At 49.7% G+C, this 24,165-nt stretch overlaps 2 protein-coding genes and 1 non-coding gene across 6 annotated transcripts; 2 read left to right on the top strand and 1 right to left on the bottom strand.

The window, feature by feature from the left end:
* The first annotated feature begins 2,158 nt into the window (after positions 1–2,158).
* LOC122895549 (apoptosis-associated speck-like protein containing a CARD) lies at positions 2,159–3,553 on the top strand. 2 transcript variants are annotated; one of them, XM_044233019.1, is made up of 3 exons: positions 2,170–2,526; positions 2,796–2,849; positions 3,201–3,553. In XM_044233019.1, exons 1-3 carry the CDS (start codon positions 2,256–2,258, stop codon positions 3,455–3,457), a joined length of 582 nt encoding a protein of 193 aa, XP_044088954.1. In that variant the 5' UTR covers positions 2,170–2,255; the 3' UTR covers positions 3,458–3,553. The 2 variants fall into 2 exon arrangements, with proteins under 2 accessions (XP_044088955.1, XP_044088954.1); XM_044233020.1 differs by lacking the exon at positions 2,796–2,849 and having other exon boundaries at positions 2,159–2,526.
* An 8,229-nt stretch (positions 3,554–11,782) lies between these two features.
* LOC122896237 lies at positions 11,783–11,899 on the top strand. The gene has a single exon (XR_006382397.1). It is a non-coding gene; the product is annotated as a small nucleolar RNA SNORA32 (small nucleolar RNA).
* Positions 11,900–13,300: 1,401 nt separating this feature from the next.
* Positions 13,301–23,880, bottom strand: FUS (FUS RNA binding protein). 3 transcript variants are annotated; one of them, XM_044234067.1, is made up of 15 exons: positions 23,801–23,880; positions 22,313–22,337; positions 22,072–22,223; positions 21,224–21,368; positions 20,822–21,012; positions 20,417–20,621; positions 18,752–18,786; positions 17,226–17,258; positions 15,975–16,078; positions 15,458–15,587; positions 14,856–14,957; positions 14,623–14,746; positions 14,194–14,294; positions 13,730–13,877; positions 13,301–13,500 (listed from the first exon to the last, which is right to left on the bottom strand). In XM_044234067.1, the coding sequence occupies exons 1-15, from the start codon at positions 23,811–23,813 to the stop codon at positions 13,461–13,463; spliced, it is 1,548 nt and encodes a 515-aa protein (XP_044090002.1). In that variant the 5' UTR covers positions 23,814–23,880; the 3' UTR covers positions 13,301–13,460. The 3 variants fall into 3 exon arrangements, with proteins under 3 accessions (XP_044090002.1, XP_044090004.1, XP_044090003.1); XM_044234069.1 differs by having other exon boundaries at positions 20,846–21,012; XM_044234068.1 differs by having other exon boundaries at positions 21,224–21,365.
* Between the last annotated feature and the right edge of the window lie 285 nt (positions 23,881–24,165).

Here is a 24,165-nt window from a genome sequence, read left to right as displayed (position 1 = left end):
TCAGGAGCACATCAGCAAAAGGAATGGTGATTGCTACAACCCAGCTGAACTGGAAAAACGGGATCCCAATACCTACCTAGAAGGAGGGCCCAGATTCCAACGAGGCCCTGTACAGCTTTGAGCCCAGTCTTCTAGATCCTGGCAGTTGCCTCTTCAAAAGTTTGTATGTTAGCCACGCCCTCCAGTTACTGGTATCCTCCCTTGAACCACAAGGTGCCTTCGTTGTTGTTTTTTAAATTAAATTCTAGTTAGTTGACATGTAGTTCAATATTGGCTTCAGGAGTACAGTTCAGCGATGCCTCACTTACATGTAATGCCCAGTGCTCGTTACAACACATGCCCTCCTTAATACCCATCTCTCTCCATCAACCCTCAGTTTGTTCTCTCTCATGATTTGCTTCCCACAAGGTCCCTTCATTCATTACTGATTGCACCATAGGCTTGTTCTAGATGCTGTGGATGCAACAATGATCTGGACCGGCACAATTTACAGACTGGCAGGGAAGACTGATGCCAAGCAAATCCACGCAGTTACAATCCAGTCACAATTGCTAGGAGAGCAGGGGTTATGAACTAGTCTGGGAGGAATTCTAAACCTGGTTGGCCAGAGGAAGTGACAGCTAACTGGAGACCTAAAGTCTCAAGAATTTAGCAGGCCAAGAGTAAGGGAAGAGAATCTCAGGGAACATGTTGAAAGGCTTGGACAGGGGCACCTGGGTAGCTCAGTGGGTTAAGCGTCTGCCTTCGGCTGGGGTCATAATCCCAGGATCTTGGGACAGAGTCCCACATCAGTGGGGAGTCCACTTCTCCTGCTGCCTGTCTACCACTATGGTCTCTCTCTCTGAAATAGAATCTTCAAAAAACAAAACCAAAAAAAGGCTTGGAGAAGCAAAGTAGTGTTGCACGTTTGAGGAACTGAGAGGCCAGTGTGGCTGAAACTCCAGAGATGGAGGGAGGGCAGGGTGTGGCACAAGACAAGGCTGCTGAGGTTCACCAGGGGCCAGACCAGCAGGGCCTTCCCACACATGTCAAAGGCAAGTTAAGGGTTCTGGGCACAGCTTGGGCTCCAATGCCTACTCTTGCCGCCTTCACTTGCTCTTCTACATCAAGCCCTCTGGGCCCAGAGTGGATCCAGAACTTTCCCTCCAGTCAAGAAGTTTCACAAGCGTCTCATCATCATTTCCCCCAGAAATTCAGCTGTAGGGACCAAATCCTGGTTGTCCCAGGAAGTATCTAGCAAGGTTTCAGAAGCCACCAGGTAACCCACGTTATGCTGGAATATTAAGAATATTAAGTGGGTAAGTGGGTGTTATGATACCATTTCACAGGTAAGGAAACCGAGGCAGAGAAAGGACACAACTTGGGTGCCTGGCTGGCTCAGTTGGTTAAACAACTGCCTTCAGCTCAGGTCATGATCCCGGAGTCCCAGAATCGAATCGTACACCAGGCTCCCAGCTCCACGGGGAGTTTGCTTCTCCCTCTGACCGCCCCCCTCCACCTCTCATGCTTTCTCTAATGAATAAACAAAATCTTGAAAAAAAAAAAAAAAGTTGTGAAAGGTTTTGAGAGCAAGACAGAGAAAGAGAGAGAGAGAGCATGCATGAGCAAGGGTAAGGGGCAGAGGGAGAGGGATCAGCAGATTCCTTGCTTATCCCTTTTTGCTGGGAGCCCATCCGAGTCCCAGGATCATGACCCGAGCTGAAGGCAGACCTTTAATCAACTGAGCCGCCCGGGTGCCCCTCTACCCTTTTTTTACATCTCTTTTCTTCCCACTATGTGGAATTTGGTAAGCTACACGGTTCTGGCTGTTAGAATTTTAGGAGTCTAAGATTCTTTGACTTGTGAGAGTGGATGCTAAGGTTCAAGGAAATGCGGACATTATAGTGTTCCAGAACTTCAAGATTCTAACCTTGGCACTTGAATAAACCAGGCTCCCCTGGTCTGTGGTAATTACTGCAAGCCTGGAGAGGCAGGCACTACCCTGTAAGTCCCTCTGTGGCATCTCCCTGGTCCCACCCCTACACATCAGCTGCAGGATGCAATCTGGGCGCCCCCCGATGGCCAGGCTACTGAGTCTGGAGACCTCGGTGGGTGGGAACCAATGGGATAATCAGGGTTCCCCCTGCCACAGGGCAATGGGCTGGGGCAAAGGCAGGAATCGGGAGAAGGCGGGGAGTTCCAGGTCCCGCCCCAGAGCAGACTTCCTGATCTGCACACATCCCGGGTGAGCGAGAGCAGCAGAGGACCCCAGAGCCATGGGGCGCACTCGCGACGCCATCCTGGACGCCCTGGAGAACCTGACTGCGGACGAGTTCAAGAAGTTCAAGCTGAAGCTACTTTCAGTGCCCCTTCGCGAGGGCTACGGGCGCATCCCACGGGGGACACTGATGTCCATGGATGCCATAGACCTCACAGACAAGCTGGTCTCCTCCTATCTGGAAGAGTACAGCGCAGAGCTCACCGGGATCGTCCTGCACGAGATGGGCATGCAGGAGACCGCAGAGCACCTGCAGCTCAGGTGCACAGGTGAGCGCGCCCCTACACACACTCTGCAGGGGCCACCTCCCGTACCCCTCCGGTACCCCTCACCGCACCAGCCCCCCCAGCACTTGCCCCCGGGTCCTTTCACTTCCTGTTCCTCCTACCCTCTAAAATTACAAAAGCTTCTCCTGCTGGGAAGGGAGGTTTCCTGTGCTTGGCCCTGCACTTGGCTTCCAGACCAAGGGACCCTAACCCCAGAGAGACCAAAGCTCTGGGACGACCGGAAGGGGACCGCTGGGCTAATTTCCTTACAGGCCCCGCTCCAGGGCCTGCTGGGATCCAGGCTCACCAGACCGGAACCTCGCCAGGTGAGGCCTCCACTCCCAAGCGCTCAGCCACACCCCATCACACCCCATCACGCCCCATCAGCCTGAAGCAGAGCGCCCCACGGCCGGGAACACGGGGAGCAAGATCGGGCCCACCCTTCCGACCCACTACACTCCTTGGGCCACACCGGTGGGCGGCAGGGGCCGGGCAGGGGGGCTGACGGGAGGGAAGGAGAAACAAGTTCCACTCCCCCCACTGCATCTGTAGTGTGGGTGGGCTGCCCAGCTCGAGCGCCACCCCGCGAGTTAGAGCAGTTTCTGAAGCAAGCGGGGCCGGAACACAGGCCCGTACCCGCCCTGGGACCTGGCTCACGGCTCCCTGCTCGCCCACAGCACCGCACTTCGTGGACCGGCACCGGGCCGCGCTCATCGCACGCGTCACAGACGTGGACGGGGTGCTGGACGCCCTGTACGGGAAGGCCCTGTCAGCCGGGCAGTATGAGGCCGTGCGGGCGGAGCCCACCAACACCATGAAGATGAGGAAGCTCCTCAGCTTCGCTCCGGCCTGGGACACCGCCTGCAAAGACCTGCTCCTTCAGGCCCTGAGGAACACCCACCCCTACCTGGTGGCGGACCTGGAGAAAAGCTGAGGGGTCTCCCCCAGCAGCAGCCCCACCCAGAATCTGGGGCAGTTCCAGTACATTCGCCCAAACCTGACTTTTTTATATACAATATATGAAAAGCCAGCTTGTCCTTGTGTGTTTTTCCTACTTCGAGCCTGGAAGCACAGGCAGAGCTAAGCTAGAGATGAACAGCGCAGAGGCCGAGCAAAGCTCTCCTTTCACTGCCTGTTCCCAGGGCCGCGGGTTCCTCCCTTTACCCTCACGGTCCCCCCAGGCTGGCCCCGCTCATTTGCCATCTGGCAGCTCCTCCAGTGCCCCCCCAGTTAGCCCTGGGGCCAAGGTCTAAAACATATGTGCAAAGGGTCTGGAACGAACAGGCCAGCTTTGTCAGGATCTGACAACAGAGGGGTCTCCGCGGCTTCACTTTCACTTTTTCCTTAGGAAAAAAAAATAGTAAAATTAGACCACTTTTCAGAGGGAGAGAGAGTATCCTCTAAATAAAGAAGAGGACAAGAAATCAAGTATCCTTCTAGGGTTTCTTCTGGCCCCAGCGCAGCCTTGGGCAAGCCTCAGCACTCCCACTGCACCCTGCCAGCCACCTGGAGGAAGGCGTTACAGGCTCTACTTTGCCCACAAAACAGACCATTCTAGGAGTCATTTATTCTCTTGGTTGAATTTTTGCCCCAAGGGATATAGATTTTTCTCCAGAACAGCACTTAAGGAGCCTTTGCAAAGGCTGCTGGGGAGCCAGGATCCCAGGATTACATCCCCCATACCCTTGGCACCCAAAATTCTTCCTGGCTTTGAAGCAAGATAGGGTTTGGTAGGCAAAGCAACGGGCTTGCACACCAGCCCAGTTGTCCTAGTCTTAGGGGGTCAGATCATCAGACAGAGGATTCAGATATGTGGGCACATGAGTGGTTCTGTGCCACTCACAAGGACACCCCAGTTCACAATGAACAAAGCTGTGTGGACTCCCTCACCCAGAGGACACAAAAACTAGAAATGTGGTGCTTAAGCTTCCCATATACTCCCTTAGGGGTGTACGCACAATATTGGGAGTCTGTAAAAAATTTCCCTATCCTCATCTGCTGGATCGCCTGAGCAACAGGAGAAAACAGGTAATTTGCTACGAGAGAAAGCATCAAGGTCGCCCACTCATCACATGGGAGGAACTGCTCCTGATGCTACCCAGCCACCCAGGTGCCCCTCGGCCCAACCTTTACGGACCCATCCAACCTGCCTTTAACATGTCCCACGATTCCAGCAATATCTGCTCACCGTCCATTCCCTCGAACATGCTGGTCCCTACCTCTGGACACCTTGAAACCTTTATCTGGGTTCCAGTGCTATTTCCCAGGACTGCTGTGGTAAAGCAAACCTTTCTGGGGCTCTTACATACGGCTGAGCCCTAATAAAAAGGCAGCTTTTCAACCTCTTAAGTGCCTTGCATGCAAAAAGTAATAAATGGGGGCGTCTGGGTGGCTCAGTGGGTTAAGCCTCTGCCTTCGGCTCAGGTCATGATCTCAGGGTTCTGGGATCGAGCCCCGCATTGGGCTCTCTGCTCAGCAGGGAGCCTGCTTCCCCCTCTCTACTTGCCTCGATGCCTACTTGTGATCTGTCAAATAAATAGAAGCTTTTTAAAGAAAGGAACAAATGGTAGCTACTGTGTATCTCCAATATCTTAACAACTTTTCTTAAAAACTCCATGCGAGGGGCCCCTGGGTGACACAGACAGTTAAGCCTCCCTTCGGGTCCCGGGAGAGGCCCGCTTCAGACAGGAGCCTGCTTCTTCTCCCTATGCTCGTGCTCTCTTTTGCTCTCAAATAAATAAAATCTCTAAAAAATAAGACTTCACAGAAAACTAATGATTCTCAGATGAGGAGGCCTTAGCTAATACTTTCTTGCCAAGTTATCCTTAAAAACAGCAGTTACAGGGACACCTGGTGGCTCAGTCAGTCAAGTGCCAGGGTGTTGGGACTGAGTCCCTAAGCAGGCTCTTGGATCAGAAAGCGCCTGGGTGGCTCAGTGGGTTAAGCCACTGCCTTTGGCTCAGGTCATGATCCCAGGCAGGGAGCCTTGTTCCTCCTCTCTCTCTGCCTGCCTCTCTGCCTGCTTGTGATCTCGGTCTGTCAAATAAATAAATAAATAAATAAATAAATAAAATCTTTAAGGGGAAAAAAAAAAAAAGGAAAGCTCCTAGCTCTCTCTGCCTGCTGCTACCCCTTCTTATTCTGACAAATAACATCTTTTTAAAAAAAAAAAAAAAAAGGTCAGTTACAAAAACCAATGCAGTCCTGAAGCCAAAGAAATGGCTCTAATAAACTGTTCCCTAGGTTAAAATTTGGGGGGGCCTTTTTCCCTTGGGGAGATGATTGGGGGAAGGGGAGAAGCACAGGAGAACAGAGTTTCTTTTTTGTAGGATTTCTTTAATTTTTTTAAGAGAGAGCACAAGCAGGGGGACAGAGACAAAGCAAGAAAGAGAACCTGAAGCAGACTCCACACTACGCACGAAGCCTGACACAGGGCTGAGCTGGGGGCTCGATCCCAGATCGCCCCCTGAGCTTAGAAAGCAAGAGCCAGATGCTTAACCAACGACACCACCCAAGGTACCCAGGGAGAACTGAATTCTACCTAAGTCTTTAAACACAGCACAACAGAGTGGTCGAAGATCGTTCTCCACCCAAAGGATATCAACTCAAATCCCTGCTCCACACCAGTTATGAGGCCTTAAGGCCAGTCTGTGCCTCAGCATCCCCATCTGTAACGTAGGGATAACAGCAACCGGTCCATAACTAGTGCACTTCAGTCCATGTATCTCCACTAGCATGTTTTTGTTCTTGAGCTCCCCAGTGGCTTAACATAAATAACACTGGAATCAAATTTTTCTCTCATCTCCAAGCATCGTTAAGACTGAAAAAAGAGGGGCGCCTGGGTGGCTCAGTGGGTTAAGCCTCTGCCTTCAGCTCAGGTCATGATCTCAGGGTCCTGGGATCAAGTCCCACATCAGGCTGTCTGCTTGGTGGGGAGCCTGCTTCCCCCTCTCTCTGTCTCTCCACCTACTTGTGATCTCTCTCTGTCAAATAAAAATCTTTAAAAAAATAAAAAAGTTTAAAAAGAACAAGAACCAAGGAGCCACTTCTCTGCCTGCTGCTCCCCCTGCTTGTGTCCCCCCAACTCTGACAACTGAAATCTTTTAAAAAGATTTTATTTATTGGGGACCTGGGTGACTCAGTCCTTAAGCATCTCCCTTCACCTCAGGTCATGATCCCGGGGTCCTGGGATCAAGCCCCATATGGGGCTCCCTGCTCAGTGGGAAGCCTGCTTCTCCTCCCACTCCCGCTGGTTGTGTTCCCCCTGTCAATTACAGAAAATCTTTTAAAAATGTTTTTTTTTCACTTGAGAGAGCAGCAGCAGTGGGGAGGGGCAGGAGAGCAGCAGACTCCCTCTGCCAAGCAGGAAGCCCAACGTGGGGCTTGATCCCAGGACCCAGAGATCACGTCCTGAGCTGAAGGCAAGCGCTTAACCCACTGAGCCACCCAGGTGCCCCATCGATCTAAAAAAATAAAAAAGGGGGAAAGGAAGAACAAGAGCTCATGTTGGCTAAGCCTGTGCTAATTTGAACCACAATCTGGAAGCAGGACCCAACCTTTCATAAAGTGACATTTAGCTTAGCTCCTAACTAGCACCATTTATGCAGAAAGTTTTACAGAGCCAAGCCCTTCACAGGAAAGGTGCAAGAAACAGCAGAAAAGGAATCTCTGCGAAACTTAGAAGGTATGGATCTCCGCGTACAGTTGAAGCAGCAACATAAACGGCCAGAGAACGGGTCCCACCTGGATCTCCACAGTGAATCAGAATCCAGATGTTAACAAAATTCCCCAATGATTCCCGTGTTCAACTTAAGACACACTGCTGGAGGGGATCTGGCCCCACCATGTCTGAGGTCTGCGAGGCCTTCCCTTATCAGGGTGCGCATGTGCGTTTTCACTCGGGGAGACAGTAAAGAGAATAGGCCGCCTTCTCTCAAACTCTGGAAAAAAAAAAATACACAGAAGCCCTGTCAACCTAGACCTGACAGGACCTCACTCCCGTAAGGCGTGGCAGCTGAACCCCAGGGTCCCGGGCGTGTGCAAGCTACAGGGGGTTCTGGGTGTAGCTGTGCGACACTGCCCCCCTGAGGCGTGCGTGCGGAAGGCTACCTGGAAGGCTCGGCGCCTGCGCGCCTCCCTTCCCACACCCCTCCCGCTCACTCTCCTTACTCAAGGGAACCCTCTAATTTGGGTCCCACTGCAGAACAGAGAATCCAAAACCCTTAACCCAAGGATAGTCTCAGCTCCTCTCCTGCCTTTACTCCTCACACTAGCGGCTCTCAGCTTTCTGTTCAAGGACCCTTCTCTCGCGGGTCCCTACGGGACACACTCAGTTGGGCATCAGCATCATCAAACTGATTTGGGCTCAGGTCTCACTCTCAGGGTAATGGCCTCCATGCTCTGAGCAGGTTCAAGATTCCCTTTCTCTCTGCCTCTCCCCCCAAATTTGCACACTCTAAAAATAATCCCCAAAAAAAGCCCTTCTCTCTGGCACCACAGCCCCAAAATTTAGGGACAGAAGCCACTGTCCAACAGCAAAGAGCACTACCAGCAGGGAGCAGGAGTTCCAGACCCAAACTCCTGCTCCTAAGTACTTTCCTCAACTATTCCTGCTTCAGTACCAGGAACTTTCAGACTAACACCCTCCAAAAGCTTTTCGAGGGGCGCCTGGGTGGCTCAGTTGTTAGGCATCTGCCTTTGGCTCGGGTCATGATCCTGGCTTGCTGGGCTCCCTGCCTGCTTGGAGGAAGCCTGCTTTCCCTCTCACACTCCCCCTGTTCTTGTTCCTGCTCTCCCTGTCAAATAACTTTAAAAAAAATTCTTTTTTAATTTTAAAAAAGCTTTTCTACTAACACCATGAGTTTTAGGACCCAATAATTTCTACAAGCCCAGAAAGTCAAGTGTTGGCAAGATCCACCTGACTCCACTTCTTTGGCTCTTATGTATCAGCACCATGAATACTGCATTTCAGGGGCGCCTGGGTGGCTCCGTGGCTTAAAGCCTCTGCCTTCGGCTCAGGTCATGATCTCGGGGTCCTGGGATCCAGCCCTGCATCAGGCTCCCTGCTCAATAGGGCACCTACTTCCCTCTCTCTCCCTGCCTCTCTGCCTACTTGTGATCTCTGTCAAATAAATAAAATCTTTAAAGGAGAATTTCACAGAGATGAAACAACTTCTAATAAACTTAATAAATACGGGCCTGGGTGGCTCAGGTCATGACCCCGGAGTCCCAGAGTGTCGAGTCCCACCATCAGGATCTTGCTCAGCAGGGAGTCTGCTTCTCCCTCTGACCTTCCCCCTTCTCATGCTCGCTTTCTCTCAAATAAAGTCTTTTAAAAAATAAATTTAATAATTCTTCCTCTAAGTCTAAAGTTATCTCAAGATACTAAGTTAAAAATGAGAAGAGCATGGGACTCCTGATGCATGGGGACTCAAGCGCCCCACTGGGTGTAGAGATTACTTAGAAATAAAATTTTAAGGGGCGCCTGGGTGACTCAGTGGATTAAAGCCTCTGCCTTTGTCTCAGGTCATGGTCTCAGGGTCCTGGGATCCAGCCCCCCATCTGGCTCTCTGCTCAGCAGCGAGCCTGCTTCCCCCTTTCTCTCTGCCTGCCTCTCTGCCTACTTGTGATCTGTCAAATAAATGAATATTTAAATAAGTAAAATAGCATAAAATTTTAAAATAATAAAGAAGGGACACCAGGGTGGCTCAGTCACTAAGGGTCTGCCTTCAACTCAGGTCATGATCCCAGGGCCCTGAGACTGAGCTCCACATTAGGCTCCCTGCTCATCGAGAAGCCTGCTTTTCCCTCTCCCACTCCCCCCTGCTTATACTTCCTCTCTCATTCTCACGATGTCAAAATCTTTTTAAAAAATGGGACGCCTGGGTGGCTCAGTTGGTTGGACGACTGCCTTCGGCTCAGGGCGTGATCCTGGAGTCCCGGGATCGAGTCCCGCATCAGGCTCCCAGCTCCCTGGGGAGTCTGCTTCGCTCTCTGACCTTCTCCTCACTCGTGCTCTCTCTCACTGTCTCTCTCTCAAATAAATAAATAAAATCTTTAAATAAATAAATAAATAAAGATTAGAGGAAACAGGCCAAGTACTGAGGGCTCAAAGGAAGTTCTGGAAAAACTGGGCAGGAATGGTTGCTGAAAAACTGGGCAGGAATGGATTAGCTCCAAGTGTAGGTTCTCTTGCATTCTAGTGTGGAAACGAGGTCTGGTGACAAAATCCACAGCACATCACCAAGGAACCAAAGAGAATCCAGGGGAGTGTGAAGAAATACAGAGAAATAAAATGTATGGTCTCATGGGGTCTGGACCCTAGCCAAGAACTGAAGAACTGAATCAAAGGAGGCGTCAAAGGAGGCATCCAAGGAGGCGGGAACAGGCCTCTCCCCCCCACCACCACACTCCGTCCTCTCTTAGCCGGAGGATCTCTATCCACAACTGTTAGACACCTAGTGCTTTCAAGACAGGAGGCTGTTTTCAATACTTCAGTAAGATCCTAATGTATTTGTTAGAAAACAAAGGACTCAAAATCTAAAATGCTCACCCATGAGAGAAAACAGAACTAGCTACTGCTCACCTCTGGCCAAGATATTCTTACAAGGCAACCCAACAAACAGAAAGGGTCCAAATTCCAAAAGCCCACAGGTCTCGTGTTTTTTCTCACCAATGTGCTTGAGACCGGAACAAGGTGCTCAGAAGCAAACCAACCAACTCCCTCAGCTGGTATTTCCACCTTCATCCACTGTCCTGGAAAAGCCCCCAGACCGATTCACCCAGAAGTCAGACACCTGACCCTACTTCCTTTCTCTGCTCAGCAGGGGGAGGGGGGCCTTCTTCCCACCCCCACCCCCCTGCCTACTTGTGATCTCTGTCAAGTAAGTAAATAAAATCTTAAAAAAGAAAAAAGCAAGGCCAATCACCAGGCGCCTGGGTGGCTCAGTCAGTTGAAGGATTTGGGCTCAGGTCATGATCCTGAGACCATGCCCCACATCAGGCTCCCCACTCCGGAATCTGCTGGCCTCCCTCTCCCTCAGCCCCTCCCGCTCATGGCTGTCCTGCTCTCAAATAAAGATCTTCAAAAATTTAAAAAAAAAAAAAAAGCAATCAAGGCCAATCACTAAGCCCTTTCAAGGATGTTAAAATTGTAATACTAACAGTGCCAAGTCAGTAATCAAATTCACAAGGAGCTCCAACCTCCTTCACCCCCTGCGGCAGGGATCCGGGAACCACAACTGAACCCTAACCCTAGAACTCTACTAGGTGAAGCAGAAACAAACTTCTGAGAGATATCATGTCATTCAAACCAATCATTTAAGCAAAGAGATCCAAGAAATAGTAAAGGCGGGGCGCACCTGGGTGGCTCAGGGGGTTAAAGCCTCTGCCTTCAGCTCAGTTCATGATTCCAGAGTCCTGGAACTGAACCCGCATGGGGTTCTCTGCTCAGCGGGGAGCTGGCTTCCCCCTCTCTTTCTGCCTACCTCTCTGCCTACTTGTGATCTCTGTCAAATAAATAAATAAAATCTTTAAAAAAAAAAAAAAAAGAAAAGAAAAAGAAAAAGAAAAAAAGCAACAGTAAAGGCAGCCTGATCCCACTAAGAACTGCCACATCCTTGGCTCTAAATGAGGGCTTCTCACATGTACCAAATTCAATAGCCAAACCAAAGGATTGCTTGGAAGAACTTCAGCCATTCTCAACCTACTCTTGGTTCCTAAGCATCCTTACTCAGGATAAAGTAACTGCTACTTTTTACAAGGAAATCGCTTCCCTGCCTTGTCACCAGATTTAAGCATCCTTCTCTACACACTTGACAACTTTCAACAGAGAGGAAGCGCCTCCCAAAGAAGAGTCCCAGGACTCCACAAGCTGGGCTTCTGACAGGTCAAACAAGTCCTCGAAACTCAAGACTCTTAGCTGAGGAGGAAAAAAAAGATTTGGGGAGTCAGGAAAGCCAATGGTAAAGCAGAGGGGAAATGTCTAAGGTTTTAACTCCTTAGCCGTACCCTTTATCTCCAACACCCTCCTAAAACCTCAAAATACTGTGATTTCAGCCCAAAGTCTAGGCAGGGTATGAAGCAACGGTCTCCGTAAGCTCCCACCCAAGCCCGCCGTCAGGAAAATGGGCAGAGGAGCACTCCCCTTCAACTGCAAAGAGCTACCTGCCTCTACTTTCCTTTCCCAGCGAACCTTATCAACTCATTCCCAACCCTCTTCCCTCAAACTTAGCAACCTCTTTAAGACCTAAGCAAATGACAGTCATTACCAAGGCTCTGAGAACGCAGTTCCTCATCTGCTGTGGACACAACCGTAAAAACATCTTCCCACTACGTCTCCTCCTCCTCGCTAGCCCTCAGCCTACTGGGAACAACATCTTGTCAACTGTTCTACTTCCATGGCCCAGATCAGCACCGTCCAGTATAAACCTAACACAAGCCATACGTGATCTGGTAATGGTCGTGTTTCGGCTTCTCATCTGACCCCACACAGCTAGTGGACTGAACAGTGCACACCCAGATCTCTACTTGCAGCTGTCCTTCGCTAAATCCTTCTGTACTAACAGCCACGCAACCTGGAACACTACAGATTTAGTCGAGGGAGGCTGGCTTCAGTTGACATAATCGTCTCCGGAAATGGACGCTTACTTTATGTTCCGGTTACACAGGAGTGACAGTGACAACTGTGTATTGATCAAGATCTTTTAAAAAGGGTTATTTTGGGGACAGCTGGGTGGCTCGGTTGGTTAAGCGGCTGCTTTCAGCTCGGGTCATGATCCCAGCATCGTGGGAGCGAGTCCCACACTGGGCTCCTTACTCGGTGGGGAGTCTGCTTCTCCTTCTGCCTCTGTCGTCACTCTGCCTGCCTGTGCTCACTCACTCTCTCTCTGGCAAATAAATAAATAAAATCTTAAAAAAAAAAAAAAGGGTTATTTTGAAGATTAGGATTCTGACTTTGGAGGAACTATGGTGACTGACAGCGACTGGCAGCAGAAGAATCATATGTAGAAACTCTTATTTAAATAAAAATTTACTGGCTTTAAATTTTAAAAAAAAGACCGAAGCAAATGAAGGTTTTGGGATAGCATTTTGTCCCCTTTAAGAACAATGATCTCAGAACCAAATGCGAAGGAATGAAAATTCCTAAAACTAGGCCTCAATCCTGGCTCTACCATCTTCTGATTCTGAGAGCCAAATGCCCACGCTCTCCGTCTCCTGCCTCTCCTGCCTCCTGAGGCCACAGAACCTCTGCCATGAAACAGGTACACACTCCATCCTAAAGGTCCCAAAAATCCAATTTAGCTAGCTATGCGCTGGCTAATCTGAAAACTGTCTATCTGAATACTGCCCCAAAAGCCAATCTAATTTGAGCCCCACCCTTAGAAAAGTGTCAAAAGAGCCAAGAACCTTAAAAAGGGTATCCAACTGACAGAGTAGTAAGCTAAGAGCAGCAGGTAAATAAATGCGGTAAAAGACAAACTCGCACATAGTAAACATACAGGGCCACAGTCATGACACCGCATATGTTCTTCACTTACCCCATTCACACATCCAATTTCTGCCATTAGAGAAAAGTTTTAATCTCTACTTTCAAAGATGCCACTTGACTTTTTCTCCCCTGGACCAAGTATCAAACACTTTATTCCAGTTCCTGCTAAGCAGAAACAAATTATTCCAGTGCCTGTTAGGCAGGACCACCTGAAAGAGAAGAACTCCCCGCATTCCTGACCCAGATACCAATCCTCCAGTGGAGTGAAGAGGGGGAAGAGGAAAAAAATTTAACTAAAACGATGGTTTTTAATGGGAACCAGAGGTACGGTTACAATGACATAGTCCGACACAAAAAACCCGTGGGTGATCAGGAGTTGGAAGGTTACAAAATAATGAGGGGAACACTGGGTACGAGAAGGAAGCTGCTGCAGAACTCAGGAGCCGAGCTAATACGGCCGCTCCCTGCGATCCTGTCTGTGCTCACCCCTGCAAAAAAGAGCATCTGTGAGGTCTGAGTTGCCAACCTCCAACCCCCCAAATCCCATCTTTCCCTGCTAACCCACTCCCAAGAAAGGTCTCACCTTTGTAAGTAAAGAATGTAAATGTGCATCTACAGATGAGTTCCCCAAGGTGATTGATTCTCTCACCCTCCCTCCGTACCGCACTTTGGTTTAACAAATTTCCAGTCAAGCCCTCATTTAATTTAGAGTCTTACCTGGAGTCCATCTTGCCAGGGCCAAAGCCACCTCTGTCCCCACCACCCCGGCCCCCTCGGAAGCCCCCACGGTCCCCGCCTCGGCCTCGGTAGCCGCCCCGATCATAGCCTCCTCTTCCACCGCGACGGTCATCTCCGTAGTTCCCCCCTAGGACAAAAGAAATAGGGTAGACCACATGCCCCCCAAATCCTTTCTACATTTCCTGTAACCTCCCTGCTTCAAGTGAAGGGCTTTCTGGGGCACCTGGGTGGCTCAGCCAGTTAAAAGCCATCTGACTTTTGGTTTTAGCTCAGGTCAGGCAAGGCTGTGGGATTGAGCCTTGCTTCAAGCTCCACACTGAGCACAGACACTAAGCGTAGAGCTGGCTTTCTTCTCCTACCCCCCGCCTATAATAAATAATCTTCATGGGGGTGGGGAGGCTTTGTGATCCCAACTCCTCATTATCAGCTCTGTCCCTTCTTACCCATATGAGAGCCTCCTGGTCCCCCTCCTGGGCCATCTGGTTTAGGGGCCTTACACTGGTTGCATTCATTCCTCCAGGAGAAGTTCATGTTCTCACATATACTGAGAAAAAAACAGAAAATTAGTTTGCAAGGGCGGGAGTCAACAAGACCAAGAATTAGGAAGAGTCCAGTGACCTTAGAGAGAACAGTGAATAAACAGGGGCCTCCAAAAATGCAAAAAAGGCTTCTCAGGAGCAGAACCAGGAACAAAACTACAGATTACTGAACCCAGTCTAGTATCTTTTTCCCACTGTAACAACCTTCATCAGGTAAGCTCTCAGCCAGATCCATCCCCCTCGCTGTGACCTTGACGTCTGTCTAGAAAACATCCCAACTCTAATATCAGATGGCACACATTTACAGGACTAAGGAAAAAAAGTTTCACTCACGGATTTGGACACTTCCAGTCACCAGCTCGCTGCTGGCCGCCGCCACCACCACCTCCACTGGGGAACCCTCCCCGGCCACCGCCACCACTGCCACCGCCTCCGTAGCCTCCACGGCCCATGGGTCCTAGTGAAGACAGAAACACGGGTCTGCTCCCGTCCCAAGTTTCCCGAGCCTAGCCTCCTGTCCCTCTCCGTACTCCATCCACCACGTCTTCACAGCAGCAGCTCCTCACCTCCTCGCCCTCGGCCTCCACGACCATTGCCACCGCCCCGATTGAAGTCTGCTCGCCGAGTAGCAAATGAGACCTTGATAGGATTCCCAGAGAATTCTTTACCTAATGAAGTAAAGACATAAAAAGAGACCTTTTATTAAGATTTGTGGATCCCAAAGCAAGTGTAGTACAATCCCAGACTCTACACCTTCCTGAAAAGACTTACAATCAGATGACATATGAACCAAAGACCACGGTTTACCCTTGAACATGGGTTAGAACTTACATGCAGAGTTTTTTCAATACAGCACAGTACACTGAATTTTCTCTTTGTACCTGTCTCAAGTTCAATATTCAATACACAAAGTATGTGTTTATCAACTAATTACTAAGGCTTCCAGTCAAAAGGAGGCAAATGATTGGAGTTTTGGGGAAGTCAAGTTACATACAGATTTGTTAACTGCACAGGAGTCAGGCAGCCCTACACCTGTGCTCTGGTCAAGCATATACACGCTAGAGGGGCCGACGGAAAGTGCTGGGAGACAGAAAAGGAACCTTCAAAATGTAACCTGGCCCCCAAGGCTGCCCCATCGCACCGCCCCCGCCCCCGCCTCCTCACACACCATCAAACCAGTCAATAGCCGCTTTAGCAGAGGGCGGGTCGTCGAACGACACTGTTGCCTCTCCCTTCAGCTTGCCCGTTTCCCGGTCTGTGTACAGATTAATCATGGGCTGTCCGGTCTTCTTATTTGTCTGAAAAAAGCAACAGGAGATACCATGAGTCTTAGATGATGGGACATCCCACCTTCCACCTTCCTTCTCAAGAACCTGAGCTTTACCATAACCCCATTTCGACTCCTCCCTTCCCGGCTACGGTCTCCTACCTCACATGGAACTTGAATCAAACTCATTACAACAATCTCTCACTTTATGTTTACCAATGAACCTACGAAGTTTGGGGCACTCCTTTTTTTTTTTAATCAACTACGCTTTCCTGTGTGAAGTGTGCTCTCCTTTTAGAAAATGGCAACATCTAATATTCTTTCCTCACCAAGTTGAGAGGACAACAATTAAGACTTTTATTTTTACTCATGTGAGAGATCTAAAAGCCTGCAAAGCACCCGCCATGTTCTACAGTACCTTAATAATACCAATCTGCTTGAAGTAATCAGCCACAGACTCAATTGTAACATTTTCGCCCAAGCCCTGCACGAAGATGGTGTTGTTGTCTGAATTATCCTGTTCTGCTTGAACAAAAAACAAAAAAACAAAATGTGAATTTGAAGAAAACCAGCAAAGGTAAAACAAGCCAGTGACTCTTAACCCAACTTTAATACTGGATATTAAACTTTCAAAGAAAAAAATTCTAAAGAAACCAATCTGATTTAAAGTAAGACAAATAGGGAAAAAAACCCCACTACCCTTCTATTATTTAAGTGGCTATATGCTAAGCCATTTCACAAATTTAAATGTGATTTTTGACTATCCCTTGAAATGTGTTAATATCCATAGAAGAAACCCAGAGCTCAGGAGTTCACTGCAAAATCACACACTAAGTACAACTGTGTTTCTGATTTTCAAAAGAAGACCCAAGATAAGAAACCTTTTTTTACACTAAAATCCAACACACAACCAAAAGAGACTAAATCCTTCCTTTTATGGGTCTTTTGCATTTACTAGTTTGGTCATGATCCACATTTTTAAAATCCACTGCTCTAAATCAGCAGTACCAGAACACGGTCTACACACAAATACATCACCATCTCCTTGGACTTTTTAGAAATGCAGATTATCAGGATCCTCCCAGATCTACTAAGTTGCTGGGGAAAGAAACCACTGAGGAGGTATTTCGGATACTCAATTAAAGATCACTACTGATTATGACGACACCTAAACTCCCTTGCCTTCATTTTCCTCCTTCACCTGTTCTTTTTTTTTTTTTTTAAGATTTTACCCATTCATTCTAAGGACACACTCAAGGACGGGAGCAGGCAGAGGGCAAGGGAGCAGCAGACTCCCAGATGAGCAAAGAGCTTAACCCTGGATTCTATCAAGGACCCCAGGATGATGACATAAGCTAAAGACAGATGCTTAACCGACTGGGCCACCCAGGCGCCCCTCTTCTTTTGTAAAGACTGTGTTTACTTGACAGAGACAGTGCACACAAATGGGGGCGTGGCAGGCAGAGGCGGAGGGAGCAGCAGACTCCCCCTACCCACCCCACCCCAGAGCAAGGAGCCCAATGTGGGGCTGACGCCACGATCCCGGACACCCAAGCCACCTAGGCACCCCTCTGCCCTGCTCTTTTTCAGATTTCTGAAGGGTCAAAGAACAGCCCAGGGAAGTCCCAATACCACATTAGCTCTTCTTTCGCGCCAGCTATGGACTCACCGGAGTCATGACGTGATCCTTGGTCCCGAGGGCCTTAAGTGACATGGAAAAAAAAAAAAACAAACAAGGAAAGAGAAGCTGTTAGTCAACAGGAAGAGACAGATAAGGAAAAAAATTAACACCAATTCACATTCTTGCAAAATTATCAGTAAGTGCTCATAGCCTCATCCAAACCCTGTCCTGGGTCGCCTACCCAGAGAAAATCCTAGACAGGGCTGGGGAAGACACAAGCCCCTTTTCTTAAGATCTGTATGTAATTGAATCCCCCCAGGAACAACTCCACACTTCAGAAAATTCTGCCTCCCCCAGCTCAGGCTGGGAAATGTCCTCAGCACAGACTGGGGGGTCAGGAGGGAGACGACCCATTGCAGTAAACAAAACCAACTCACAGCCCGGCCCTATTCTCTCACCCCAGAGAGAAACGGGCTCACCGCCAGCAATGTGATATGCGTCCGTCCAGTTTCTCCAAAACTTGAACACCAAAGACACTTATCCCTTGTGGAACAATTTTTGATTTCATCTTTACAAACCATTCTTAAAACCGTGTTGTTTCCCCAACCACATGAAAATAAAAAAACATACATAATGACTATTGTATTTTTAAAGCATGTCCCAGGGAACAGACCAGAAATCTTATTTCCATAATGCAGCCTCTATTTTTTTTCCAGAGACCATCTTTGACCAAAGTTTATCTGAATCCACCATATATAGTGTACCCACACTCAATTGACACCTAAATCATGAACCCGAGCCTTTGGCTTTAAATGTTGAGACAAATCAAGAAACCTTTTTGTTAGTTAACCAAACCAGAAAAGTTCCAGCTTACTGGGAGACTTCTCAAATTTGCCATTTTTCCATGAATTCAGTTTGTGCTGTTAAGACCTGGTTATTTCCCATGAGCCACACATGCTCCCACACCTTTCTTGTCGTACAGTAGTCCACACCGTCCTTCCCCGAGCTAGTTCTATTTGCCCGTCTTAGTGGAGTTTAGGCGCGTAGATGCACAGTTGCATTGACACCTTTCAGCATTTAATATCTAGTAAATATACACCAACTTCATCATCCTCAGGGCAGGACAGCATTTCACATCCCCCTTCCAGAATTAAAACATTTGGAGGTTGTTACACACACACACACACACACACACACTAACCTCGGACACACTGATCAAAAGGATCCTAAAGCCAAGTTGGCACCATGTGTTCCAGCACACACTCTCCAGTTTTTCGTCATGGTGGTCACTAAGGGCCAGAGGCGGCAACACTCCTGTCAGAGGCCTACTGAACACCTCTTTTCAACCTGGGTCAAACCAATTTGGCACCAGACGACTGCGGAGTCTTCCCCCGCCTGCCTCCAGGGTTAGCACACATCTGGCAGCAGGTGGCATTCTACCCCACCCCTTTCTGGAGGTGGTTCTGGACACTTCAAAACCTTGTGACACTTAAAACACGCTAAGACATCTGCAAATGAACAATCAGACAAAGCATTGCTGGGAGTTGGGAATTTTGGAAACTCTGTTCACTTACCACCAAATTTATTGAAGCCACCACGGTCACTTCCGCTGGAGAAGACAAGTTAGAAGAAAGGACATGAAGCTTCCAACGGCTACAAAAGGGCGGGTTTTTTTTGTTTTGTTTTTGTTTTTGTTTAACATTCCCCAAACATGGGTAGGTGTTTTGGGAAAAAGATACAAGTGGCTACTAAAATACATTCCCCTTCCTGACCACCCCTTGTCTGACCTTTGAGCATGTCACACACACGTGTGCAATTTCTCAGACACAGTTTTTAAGGATTTTGTTTTTAAAAGGTTATGTATCTATTTCCTCTGGAAAAAAAAAAAATGACCCATTTTCCTTGGTTGTTCTTCCGACGTAGCAGATGTTTATTCCTCTTGTCGTGAGTGGTTGACAACCCAGTAGTTGGATTTAAAAACCCTACCCCAATTCACCCAGAAGACATTTCACACCAGGCTGGGGTAGCCCTGAACACATTTTTGTGGTTTTTGCTTTGAAAGCAGCAAGCAGACCCGACCCCATTCCATAAAAAGTCAAAACCAAAGGCAATGTCCCCTTAAAGCAAGACAAACTTAGCTAAGCCCTATCCTAACTACTGAGCTGGTTTTGATCTCCCCCCACCCCCGGGGTCACCCCTTCTACACTGCGAGAAGAGCGGAGTATTTTGCAATGTCACCTTTCATACCTGTGGCACATAAAATGCAGAGCAAGTTAACAGTCACATAACAGTTGTTTTTCTTTTTAAAGTTTTGCATTAAACACACGCACACAACAGAGTTTTCCTTATTTTTGTACAGTTTTTGAGACTGCCCCCACCCACCTCTGAATACTTACCACATACCTCATTTAAAAAACCTACTTTTTCCAAAAAAGGAGTTAACACACTGACATTCCCCCCCTTTTCAAAGGGAGACACAGGAGGGTCCTTCCAATCGTATTTACCAACAGATTTGACCAATGCTTTAACATCAAATCTAAGGTTTTACTTCAAAATCAACTACAGCGGGAAGGGGAAGAAAGAAAAGGTCCAGCTGGACAAGTAACCAGGAAGGGGACAGTGGAGCAAATAGATCAGATACCACTGTCAAGCGTTATTTTGTCCAGAAAGTCTGCACACTTCAGACAGCCCCATAACCGAGTCACACACAAAATCATTACTGCCAGTCAAAATTACTACAGATCAAGCTCATGGATTCAAATGACTACAGAATTCGGGAAGAGAAGCCAACTCCTGGAAGCTGAAGTCATCAGGTTAAGCATTAACAACTCCTTTAGAGGACACATGGGACTACATGTAACAAGTTTCCCTATTCCCAGGAGTGGGATCATCGGTTTTCTCTGCAGAAAAAGTAGACTTTACTTCCATGTTTCTTGCCTAGGATATCAATGACTCCCAATCCATATACACTTACGCATTTTTCCCCTTTTCTTTGGATATACAAGTGTCAGGACTCCATCTCTATTCAGAGGTGTGGGTGACACGAGTTCAGGCTCCCAAATTCTCTCCAAAAAATGGGGATGTACAAAGAAACCACCAATGCCCCCAACTCCAAACCCTCATAGATCCCTAGAATAGAACTAATCATGCACTAAGGAACTGAGCTTCAAGGGAGATTCATGCAACCCTCCACACTCCCCACTGATGTTAGTTACTCCCTAGCTCACAAGAACACCTACCCCATGCCGCCTCTGCCTCCACGGCCACCTCCACGACCTCTGGGTTCATAGCCACCGCTGCTACGGTTGTAACCACCGCCACCGCCCCGGCCGCGGCCCCCACGGTCCTGCTGGCCTCCCCCGTAGCCTCCGCCACCACCACTCTGGTCCTGATTGCCATAACCGCCGCCGCCGCTCATGGAGGACTGATCCTGACCGTAGTTACCTGTCCGGAGAGAAAGGATTCTTTAAACAAAAAAATGCACGTTGCCATTAAACACTGCCAAAAGACAGAAGACAATGAAAATAAAGCCAGATGAGAAACAAGAATGCAAAAATTTTAAGAACCTTTTAGGGCAAGGGGCCAAGCAGTGCATATAAATCTCTACAGAAAATAGAGGTGAGACAAAGCTCAAGACCCCTCACCTCCACCACCCCCTCCGCCACCACCTCCACTGCTACTGTTGTACTGGTTCTGCTGTCCATAGCCTTGAGGGGGATTATAGGAGCTTTGCTGCTGTCCATAGCCTTGCTGCTGTCCACTATAGCCAGACTGCTGGCCGTAGCCCCCACTCTGGGGCTGCCCGTAGCCGCTGCTCTGAGAACCACTACCATAACTAAGGAAAAAGAAACAAAAAAACAGAATCATAATGCCAACAGATCTAAAACTTTATGTTTTGCACATCCCATCTCTGTACCCAACCCCCATTTCAAAGATTCCTACCCCCTCCCCCGACAATTACTCCTAATTGCTCCTGTTGCTGACGCACCATTCCTGATCAATTCAGCCCTAACCACATTCCAAGCCTTCCCCTCAAAATTTCTTACCTTCCCGAGGTGCTGCTAGGAGCTGGCTGCTGGCCATAGCCAGGATAAGAGGACTGTTGCCCATAAGATGACTGAGAACTCTGGCTGCTGCCATAGCCGCCGGCAGAGCCATATCCCTGGGGAGCTGACTGAGCGCCATAGCCTGCTATGAGGAAAACAAAAGTCACAAAACTAGGAGAAAAGCGAGAAAACAGGTTGAAGAAAACATATACATCCTAATGCTCCCCGTACTTGAAGTGTCAGCCTTTTAAAAGCCGCTTGGAAATCTTTCATATCTTGGTCGAAGATGCCCTTCCCCTTCCACCGTAAAGCTATAATACTAACTTATCAGGATTAATTAGTGCCCCTCTCCTCCCACCCACCCCGAAGCCAGTCTTCAGGACCACTACTAATCATTACCCAAGAAAGCGCTCTTCATTAACAACATTTTAACCTGCTTACAGATGTCTAGTACAAACGCAACCCACATTATTTACATATCAGGACCTCAGGGCAAATTCCACCCCTTGTGTATCATCGTGATATACAGTAGCCTAAATTCAAACATCATAATGAAAATCACCCCCTCCCTGTATGAAAAACCTAAAACTCTCCCTTTCTCCCCCCCACGTTTCACTGAGGAGGGGAAATGGGGGAAAGGAGCGCATAAACAGAAAGATTAAAAAGTCAAAAATAAAAGGAACCAGAATTACAAACCCATTGTCTGTCTGCAAAGATTCAGACTCCACAAACTCTTAAGGGTTACAGACTAACTGGAGAGAAACGTTCCACATCTCAGCACTGCTAAGATTACCAACAGGTACATTCAAAACAGGAAGAGGCGGGGTAGCCCCCTGAGAAAGACTCACTGTTCTGGGTCTGTCCGTAAGAAGAGCCGTAGCTGCTCTGGCCGTAGCCTGAAGTGTCTGACTGGCCGTAACCGCTGTAGCTCTGCTGTCCGTAGGGCTGACTGCTCTGCTGCGAATAGCCCTGCCCAGGCTGGGTCGGGTAGGCCCCGTAGCTAGGAAGAGAGAGTAACGGTTCAATCCGGAAGGTCCCTTAGCCACCCGCTGCCACTCCACCAACTGGAAACCCTGAAATGACACTCACCTTTGGGTTGCTTGTTGGGTATAGTCTGCAAGAGAAAACACAACTGCGTTACCTTCAGCCACCCCTGAGAGCCGAACAGAACTCATGCCCCGGGCCGGGCCGGGAGATGGTATCAACTGTGCTGCAAGAAAGGCAAACTTCCCCGGGAGAGGAAGGACAAGCTGGCAGGTCACCACCCGGAAATTGAAAGGAAAACCCAACTTTCACAAGCCGTAAGCCTTCCCACTAGGGGAAGAAACAATGGAATCTGGTTAGAAAACTACAATTTTCTGAAAATTTAACTCCTGTCCGGACTCCCCAAATGCACACGGATTTTATTTTCCTGCCGCCAGTCACGCTGACCTCACACCCCGAAGCGGGACGTTCTACCGCCCTCTCAGCCAGGCCCTGCGAAGAGGCGGCGCTCCCACGGGGCCATGCTCCACCCTCTGCCCCGTGCTGGAGACGGCCAAGCGGGCTTCTAGAGCAAAGCCAGGGAACCAAGAGAACGCTCCGGAATCCCAAGGGCAGGGGTCGTCAACAGTTGGCCGGGGAAGGCCGATCGACGGGTACGCAAGTCCCGAGCCCCGATCTCCGAACGGCTCCGCCTTCTCACCGGCCCTGCCCTCCCCGGGGCTGTGCGGAGTCTCGGCAAAGCTACGGCAGCGAAAGCGCTTTTAAGTCGCCCCACGGAAGGCCCGACACCCAGATCAGCCCATCTCAGGGCAGGAAACGAAGCGCTTCCCCCGCAGGACAAGGGCCGAGGACCGGCGGAGGGTGTGGCCTGGGGCGGCCGTTCCTTTCGGTTCCCACCTCAGGAGGCGGAAATTCAGGGGCAGAGCCCGCGGGACCGGTCCCAAGTCCGTTAGACGCCCCCCCGCGAGGGCTCCCTCGAGCCGTTAAGCGGGCGCACGGCCCCGATCCCGAGCCTCCGCCCCCGGCCGCGTGGCAACCAAGGCGGGAACCAGGCGGTCCCGCCCCTTCCCGAGGGACCCCGGGGGCGAGGCCCACACCGGACGCGCGCCGCGGAGTCCCCGGCGGAGGGTATCGCGACAAAAAGCAGGACTACCACGAGGCGGGAGGGGTTCGCGCCGCGAGAACGGGGGGAGGGGCCAGCAGAGCGCGTGCGCGCACCGAGTGCCCGGATGCAGCACTGCGACAAAGCGGGCCCGGGCTCGCGGCCCCGGACGAGGGAAGAACGGCTTCGGCCCGAGCATTTCCCTCCGTGTCTCACGTTTCCAACCACCCAGCAGCGTTCCTCTCAGATCTCATCTCAAGGAAGGCGACTGCGAAGGCAAGATCCCCCCTACCCCGCGCCAGGCGCCAGAGGAGCGAAACAAAATGGCGACACGGGCCTCCCCCCTCCAGCCCTCTCGCCGCTTCCCGCCAGGGGAGCGAGAAGACCCTCCACGCGGTCGCCGCCCAGGTCCCACCGAAAAACAAAAGCCCCGCTCAGAGGAAACGAAGGCCCAGGCTGGCACGCCACCGCCGCCTCGCGCCCTTACATACCGTTGGAGGCCATGTCCGCGCACGCGCGCACAGGCCGACAAGCAACGAGATTCCACCACCGCAGAGCACCGACGCCTCGAGGACTGAGCAGCCCCGCCTCCTGCGTCGAGGTTTATGTACGCCTCCCGCCTACGCACCGCGGCGGAATGCACCAAGTGAGGAAAGGAAGGGGGGAGCGTGGACGGACTCGTCCAGCTCTTCGGGGATTATGGAGGATTCTAGCAGGCAGAGGGGAAGCATACTAGCTAAAAACCTTCAGAGTGACATGCGCAATCCTACTTTTCCTGGCAAAGCCCTGTGACTCGCCCTGCAGGACTACCCCACGACGGCCCCCACCCCTGTCAAGGTATGGTACGGTCTGATTA

Source organism: Neovison vison, chromosome 14 (assembly GCF_020171115.1).
Source record: "Neovison vison isolate M4711 chromosome 14, ASM_NN_V1, whole genome shotgun sequence".
NCBI classification, from domain to species: Eukaryota; Metazoa; Chordata; class Mammalia; order Carnivora; family Mustelidae; genus Neogale; species Neogale vison.
The sequence above is the reverse complement of the archived record's forward strand: the minus strand, read 5'-3'. Positions and strand labels throughout refer to the sequence as shown.

Excerpts from the sequence above, each read along its gene's own strand:
- LOC122895549 (XM_044233019.1), top strand. The coding sequence starts at position 2,256 with ATGGGGCGCACTCGCGACGCCATCCTGGACGCCCTGGAGAACCTGACT. Across the intron at positions 2,527-2,795 it reads CCTGCAGCTCAGGTGCACAG|GCCCCGCTCCAGGGCCTGCT; the intron begins GTGAGCGCGCCC and ends ATTTCCTTACAG. Across the intron at positions 2,850-3,200 it reads CCAGACCGGAACCTCGCCAG|CACCGCACTTCGTGGACCGG; the intron begins GTGAGGCCTCCA and ends GCTCGCCCACAG.
- FUS (XM_044234067.1), bottom strand. Across the intron at positions 21,013-21,223 it reads CCTAGCAGCACCTCGGGAAG|TTATGGTAGTGGTTCTCAGA; the intron begins GTAAGAAATTTT and ends CTTTTTCCTTAG. Across the intron at positions 16,079-17,225 it reads AGGATCACGTCATGACTCCG|AACAGGATAATTCAGACAAC; the intron begins GTGAGTCCATAG and ends TTGTTCAAGCAG.